The sequence below is a fragment of the Buceros rhinoceros genome, unplaced genomic scaffold (assembly GCF_000710305.1).
Source record: "Buceros rhinoceros silvestris isolate BGI_N320 unplaced genomic scaffold, ASM71030v1 scaffold16374, whole genome shotgun sequence".
NCBI classification, from domain to species: Eukaryota; Metazoa; Chordata; class Aves; order Bucerotiformes; family Bucerotidae; genus Buceros; species Buceros rhinoceros.
The window spans coordinates 64,961-72,632 of record NW_010406679.1 but is presented as its reverse complement, the minus strand read 5'-3'; the positions used below and the strand labels follow the sequence as shown (position 1 = coordinate 72,632).

Below are 7,672 nucleotides of genomic sequence, written 5' to 3'. Positions count from 1 at the left end.
TTTTTTTTGGTTTTTTTAAATATAATGCTGGTGTGATTCTGAGTGACAACAAAAGAGGAATGAGTAAATGCTGCCTGGCAGGTAATAAACTCTTTTTTTTATTTTCTCCTTTTTTACTTTTTAAGCAATAAAATGGTTCTGCCTGATCTCTTGTCGTAGGGGTGAGTAATGTAAGGTAGGACACTGTTCAGTAATGGTTAAATGTTTTTATCATTTTTCTGAGTGAAAGATGCAGTGAAGCAAGGGAAAACATTCTATACTACATGTAGCCAAGATCCATTAAAAATATAAATTCTGATCCTTTGTTATGCCTATTCTTTACAGCTTCCCCACATGGCTTTGGGAAGCCTGTATGAACAGTAGTTCCTGTCTGGGTCGTGGCTTTCTGAACACTGGTTTCTGTTCATTCACTGAAACCTGTGTTCTGTTGTTCCAGATTTTCCTGTTGTGCTCTTTTTGTTAATAAAGACTGCTTTCCTGCTTTAGGTCTCTTTTCTGCATCCCCGGTTTGTCTTCCATTGCTCTTAGTCCCAGACTTTTGAATTCAGACCTAGTCTTCCACTCGTTTCTCAAAACGTACCTCTTAGTCAGCTGTTTGCTTGTTTCATGCTAGTGCTGACCTTATTCTGCACGTTCACAGACTCACTGTGGTTGGAGGGGACCTCTGAAGATTGTTCAGTCTCCCTGTGCTCAGAGCAGAGTCATCTAGAGCAGGTTGCTCGGAACCAGGTTTATTTATTTCAAGTTTTCAGTGTCTCAAAGGATGCAGACTTGCAAACGCTTGGCAGTGTTACAGAGTTTGATCGTCCTCACAGGATTAAAAAATAATTTCCTTTATTTCAGTTTGTTCCCATAGCCTCTTGTCCTTTCACTAGATACTGCTGAGAGCAGTCCGACTCCACCTTCCTGGCTCCTTGCGAGCAGGTGTTTATGCATATTGATAAGATCCCCCTGAGCCTTCTGTTCTGCTGGATGAACACTCCCAACTCTCAGCCTCTTCTTGTATGTCACATGCTCTTAACCATCTTCATGACCAAATCCAGCAAAGGCTGGACTTGCTGCAGGAAGTCTGCGTCTCTGTATTGGACAAGCTGTGCCTAGTTTTGTCTCACCAGTGCTGAAGAGATGGGGAGAATCACTTTCCTTAACCTGTCAGCAACACTTTCTAATGCAGCTCAGGGTGCTGTAGGCCCATTTGTCCAGCTCGTTGAGGTCCCTGCGGAGGACGGTGCAGCTATCTGGTTCACCAACCACTTCTTCTAATTTTGTATTTATCTGGAGACTTGCTGAGGATGCACTCTGTCCTGTCATCCAAGCCATCACTGAAGATGTAATACTGGCTCCAACACTGACTCCAGTCACTGGTGTACACCACTAGTGACGGGCCTTTGGCTGGACTTGGTGCTACTGGTCACAGACCTTTGAGTCCAGCAGTTCAGACTGCTCTCAGTCACCGCAGTGTCTAATCTGTACATCTAGTCTGTACTCCATCATTCTTGTCAGTGAGGATATTGGGAGAAACAGTATCAAAACCAGTGCTGAAGCCACCATAAACTGCTCTCTGCTTGTCTGCCAAGCTAGTCATTTCATCACAGGTGCCTATCAGGTTGGTTAAGTATGATTTCATTTTCAAAATCCATGCTGACTGCTTCCAATCACTTCCTTGGCCTTTACATGTTTGGAAATGGCTCCTGAGATTATCTGCTCCATCACTTTCCCAGGTATTGAAGCAAGGCTGCTGAGCTCATAGTTCCTCAGATCTTCCTAACTGAAAAGTGACATTTACTATCTTCCATTCCTCGGAAACCTTCTTTGTTCGTGACAAAGGTACTCAAGATGAGCCTCACAGTGACATGGGACATCTTCCTCAGCGCTTCTGGATGTGTCCCGCCAGTTCCCATGGACTTGCGTACATCCAGTCTGTTTAAATGTTCTCCAACCTGCCTTGCTCCAGACTTTTCTGTGATTGCAGAGGCCTGGAATTCCAGAAGGCAAATCTTCTCAGTGAAGTCCAAGGCAGAGAAGACATTAAGTACCTCTTGTCTTTCATGTCTCCTGTCCCTGGATCCCCTGCCACATTCAGTAGCAGACTGACATTTACCCTTGTCTTCCTTTTGTAGATGGTAGAATTGCAGGTGCCCCTTTTTGTTGCCCTTCATGTCTCTTAACTCCAGGTGAGCTTTGGCTTTCCCAAATCCTACCCTGCACACTCAAGATAGTGCTTTTATGTTTCTCCTGCGTCACACGACCCTACTTCCATCTTTTGTATACTTCCTTTTTATGTTGGGTTTCTTTTTTTTTTTTTAAATCGGTAGCATCGTGTTCATCCATGCAGATCTCTCCGTATCTTTGCGTGACTTTTTCTGCATGTTGGAATAGACCATTCTTGACTGTGGAGGAGGTGATGCTAGAAAACCAACCAGCTTCCGTGGCTGAACTCTAAATCCAGCTGAGTTAGAGAATGAGCACATTGTGTCCGTGTTTCTGGAGGATGTTGCGCACTGAAGGCATACGCTTTTCCAAATATATAATAATTATTCTTGGTGGTAAAATCACTTTCGAGACCGCTGCTAAATAGCTCTCAGCAGTCTGCTCCTCCTGTGAACGATGTTTCCATATAAATTATTCTGTTTCTTCTTTCTCTTTTGTATCTGGATACTCGACTCATTTGCTTAGCTAAGAATCAATCGTGTACATCATGAGAAAGTGCTCTCCCTTAAGAGCACTTTCTTGTGTTTAACAGCAGACCCTGTGCCTTTATTTCAAGTACGTAACTACAGAAGTACATCCTAAAACTTAGGACATCTCTGATCCAGAAGATCTTGGTATTTAGTTGCGGAGCTGTCTAAAGAATTATATTGGATGTGTGTGGTAGCACAGTGGCCTTTTTTAATTTCCTCTTGCTGTCTCAGAAAAATGTATGGGTCTGAGGTGGCTACCTGGTGCACAGGTGGAGAAAGTTACTGGTTTGGTGTACTTAAAATATTAATGTTTCAGTTCTCTGCTTGCCCAGAGATTACGATTGAACTGTAATTTCTGTTAGACTACTAGAAGACTGGCTAGAGGTTTCCAGTAGCCAAGCAAAGCACAGAGAGGTTAGATGAAAAAAACAGCATAGATTTGCTTGTGTGTTCTTGATTGTCATTTTTTGGAGATTATGGAATAGAACGTAAATGATAGGTCCTGTGAGAGAAGACCTAACTGGGATTAAAATATGAAGAGTACTGTTGAGAGTAGTAGGGCTCTAGGGAAAACACACCTTTAAAAACACTAGGAGTCTGTAGACTAGGATTGAGGAAAATGGCCTCAAATTCTTGTTTCATAAATTCCTTTAATCTCCATTGCTTAGAATCTTGACCGCTGGGTGCTTCAGAGGATAGCAATGTCAGGTCTGCTGTGACAGGGGAGCAACTTCGTGTTTACTAATAACGGTGATGAGAACCTGTGAGGGATCATACACTGAAAAAGTGTTTTACTCAGTAGTTCATAGGGTGATTTTGTGAGGAATGTAACTTCCGTTATTTAAGCTAGGAGAAAATACCCAAGTGAGGTTATGTCTACTAAACACTTGAAAATTCCTCTCTCTGTTTCCCCCAAACATTTGTTTGGAGTGGAACAGCTAAATTGTGCAGAGGTGTTGGGTATCTGAGTGAAACAGTTTAAAACAGTACCTGAGGAGAAATTTTCTGCCATGGCTACTGGCAGCCAAGACTAAGAAGCAAAATGAGCAAATTGGGAGAAAAATGTTTGCAACAAGAGAGTTGGTCTGGAAGAAGGGAGAGAATCAATCAGTTACACATAGGGAAGCAACTCAGACACCACAAGCAAGTGTGAACAGATGGTTGGAAGGTAGGGGCTAACATCAAAGATGTCAATAACAAAAAAATGAGGGACAGAAGAACTTAAGGCTTGCAAAAGATGGGGAAGGTTAGAGCAGGATGCTCAGAGAGTTTCAAGGAAGTTGGATGGCGAAGGTATGAGCTGAAGGTGTGGGTAGAAAAACTTGACTGTTTCAGTGTGCCTCCTGCCAGAACTTGAAATGTAACTGGAGCTTCTGGCACATGAGTTTCTCTGCTGGCAGAGAGTCTCTGTGATGCCTGCTGGTCTGAACAGGGGGAGGACAGGGGAACAGAACCCCCACGTTAGTCTTCTACAGAAACTAATTTATAGGCGGTCGTCCTGGATCAGCTACTCTTACTGCTCCTTCCTTAAAAGGTAGGAAACATGCTTGCTGTTAAGAAAATCATAAAAGTTAAGTGTGATCTTGTATTCAAATTAAGCTCTCTATTAATTGGCTTTAATTGGTGTCTTGGTACATGAGCAGCGTGCTACATCTTGTGTTAGATGAAGGTGTGTAAACGCCCGTCTTCCCTCCCAGTAGTGGCCATGAGAGAGAAATTTCAACAGGTGGGAAAATCCCTGAAACGATAGGCAGTGTTGTAATGCGTAACCACTCGGAGGACCAGAATGCAGTTCTCCAGAGCACCGCCAGCTGATGTCACTCAACCATCCTGTTAGTTTCTGCCAGCCTGTCCCCTTGACCATGCGGACCATTCCCGACTTCTGGATTAATTGTAATGGCCAAGTTTTGCCAGTGCATCCCAGGAAAAATGCACCTGTAGATGGAGCGAGCAGGGGAGCTGCGTGTCAGGAGAGTCTAAGAGATGTCTTACGGGGTCTCGCATAAGGATGTATATTTAAAAAGTTACATTAAGTAAGTTACTTGAGGCATTTCTGAACTTCTGAGTTCTTAACTTTGCAACTTCTGGGGGTTTCCTATATATTTTCTTTATTTTCTTAACTGTCTCTTTGTAAGGTGTGTGGTTTTTTTTTCTTTTTTTTTCTTAGTCTGCTCTTACAGTTGTGTCCTTTTTTTTTCTCCCCGATCCTTTCAGAGAGCTTCACTTCCAAAATTTCTCATCAGAGGTCATCTCAATTCCACAAACTGCATCATTACACAGCCGCTCACAGGCGAGCTGGTGGTGGAGACTGCAGAGGCTGCAGTCAAGAGTATCGAGCTGCAGTTAGTGCGTGTGGAAACCTGCGGTAAGTGTCTCCATAAAGAGAACGTGTACAGGCTGCAGTAACTGCTGCTTGTGCTCTTTCGGCTTAAATAGGAAAGAGGGTCAAAAGCCACACAATTTAAAAGACTCCCAAAATACTGGTTTTGCACTTCAGGGGGAACAGTCCGAACGTTCATTTAAATAACCTCTGTGACCCTGGACCCAGAGTGCTAATGAGAAAACTTGCAGGTCAAAGGGCAAAACAGTTTGCTTGCACATCCCTTTGTTTTACATTTTGGCTACTGCCTTCTCTCCTCCCCTTCCCCTCCTCTCCCTCTGAATTTCCCGCTTTCACCAGGGTGCGCAGAAGGTTATGCCAGAGATGCCACAGAGATACAGAACATTCAGATTGCTGATGGGGATGTCTGCCGGGGCCTACCAATTCCTATATACATGGTGTTTCCCAGGTTGTTCACCTGCCCCACCCTGGAAACAACAAACTTCAAAGTCGGTAAGTGTGTAGGACTGTGAGCCGTGTTGGAGTCTTTCATCTGAGGTGTCTAGTTTCGCTTTAGCTTCTGGCAGGTAATGGGATAAATCGCTGGCAGCATCACAAGAACAACCAGGGGCATCTGTTTCCCTGTAGAGGCTTCATGAACAGGTTTGCAGCCTGCTGCATTTCACGAGGATGGAGAAAATACAGCTCAAATACAGCCCGTCTAAAAACAGCTGTGCAACTGTGAAGCTGCTTCTGACTAACAAAAGTAAATGGTAAAGGGACAGGAGAAGGAGTGTAATGGCAGGTAATAGTTTCCTGCCAGAAAACCATGTATGATTAAACACTTGAGCAATAGTTCAAGAATAAAATGCCAAGATGATTCCTTCCTTCTTTTAATCAGCGGCAGGAACCCTCTTTCAATTCCCTCTCCATGTTGTTTCCCATTCTCCTGCTGCACAGACTCAGAAGTATGAGTACAGTTAGGCTGGATACGACTCTGCTTTTCCTGACCTACACCAGCTGCTTCTTCCTGCTTGTTGTTGCCAAAATCCAACATTTTTTATAACAAACACCTGCAATTTAGGATTTTCCTCACTTGTTCAAATAATTACTGCAGAAATTCTCTTTGCTAGCCTGTTTTTCTTCCCTTCACCCTGCTGGAATCTGGTGGTGGTTCTTTTTTTTTATTGTATCAGGTTGAAGCTGCAAGTCCCTGCTTTCAGGCTCCTTCCCAACTGACGCCCCTTCTACATGTCTGCCGTGTCTCTTGGACAGGTGTGCGCAGCTAGTTTTTCAGCTCTGCCTACCCGTTCATCTGGTCTCCCTAGAGCATTTTTGCAGCTGATGTGTGCAGTGTTTTTTCCCAAAATAATATTCATCTCTACTCTTTGCCATTTCTAGCTGTTGAATAGTAGTTTACAGGGATAAATGGCTACTGTTAGTGTAGTATCTGCTTTTATTTATAAGATCAGTCTTAAGGTAGTTAGGGAGATTTTTAAAAAGGATGGTTATTTTCAGTTTATTTAGATCTCTGGTTCCCTTCGTTGTTTATCTCTGCCTGACTTTGCATTCCTTCTCCATGTAGAACTGGTTATAGATCTGATACTGAGTTTGGTTTTGAACAACACAATATCGTATCTAAAGAGTAGATTTTCTTCTGAAAATCCTTTTCTAAGTTTGCGGAGATACTGTATTTTGGTGTTTAATTTCATAAGGCCATACGTAACGCAGGATTCCAAGGCTGTGTTATACGCTGACATCCGGGGAGGAGTCTGTTCCCTAACTCCTCCACGTACGTGTTTCTGAACAATGCGTATTGGGGCACGACGGCTTTCCCCAAGCCCTTCAGTCTCAGCTGTGTGAACTCTGCCTGTTGTCCACAAGCCCGCGTGTCACAGTTTTTCAGTGATACGGAAATGTATCTGGCGGGGTCCCAAAGATTAGAATGAGCCAAGGCTCTCTAGGAACTGTCCAAGGTCTGCGCTGGGCCTGGGCGGAGGTTCTGCCCGGAGGGCCGTGTTCTGCCCTGCCACAGCTGGGGGGGCCCTGGGGAGTGCTGCCCCGGGGAGCAGCAGCTGCCTGCCTCTCGCTCTGCCGCTGCCATTCAGAGTCTCATGGAACTCTCTGGTTTTTTTTTTTTCCCCCTTCTTCCAGAGTTTGAAGTTAACATTGTTGTCCTCCTGCATGATGATCATCTCATCACAGAGAACTTCCCGCTGAAGCTCTGCAGAATGTAAATAGCCAGAGGAGAATTGCTTAAGGATTTATAGAAAAAGGACAAAATTTGTCAGAAGAAATGAGGAACTTTAGCCATGTCTTATTTTAACTCAGAAGACATCACTTCCTTCTCCCTGATGGTAGTTCTTGTGCTTTCATAAGACTTTGCCTGCCTTGTGAGGGCCTCTGTGGGTGTACCTATCCAGACAGCCTTGTCACAGATCTTTCTGACTTCCAACAACCACGTTTCCTCCAGTTTTTCTCAGACAAATCCTGAAGGAGTGATTCTGTGTATTTCTCTATGTAAAAATAGGTAGTAAGTTTCTCTCCTTACTTCATTTTGTAACACTTGTTCCAAAGTCCTTGGAAGACCTCTTAAAACTCCTCAGGCCTGTTACACATGGTGTACATACACGCCGTGGGGGGAGGGTGGGGGACTTGTAATACTGAAGAG

The 7,672-nt window shown here is 43.9% G+C and overlaps 1 protein-coding gene across 1 annotated transcript in view; it reads left to right on the top strand.

The window, feature by feature from the left end:
* Positions 1 to 7,291, top strand: part of DSCR3 (Down syndrome critical region gene 3) — a gene marked incomplete at its 5' end in the record, with an annotated part of 10,112 nt that extends 2,821 nt beyond the window's left edge. The window contains 3 exons of the mRNA XM_010134217.1: positions 4,874 to 5,046; positions 5,362 to 5,514; positions 7,156 to 7,291. Of these exons, the coding sequence (XP_010132519.1) occupies positions 4,874 to 5,046; positions 5,362 to 5,514; positions 7,156 to 7,238 (409 nt within the window). The remainder of the gene's footprint in view (positions 1 to 4,873; positions 5,047 to 5,361; positions 5,515 to 7,155) is intronic.
* Positions 7,292 to 7,672: the final 381 nt, after the last annotated feature.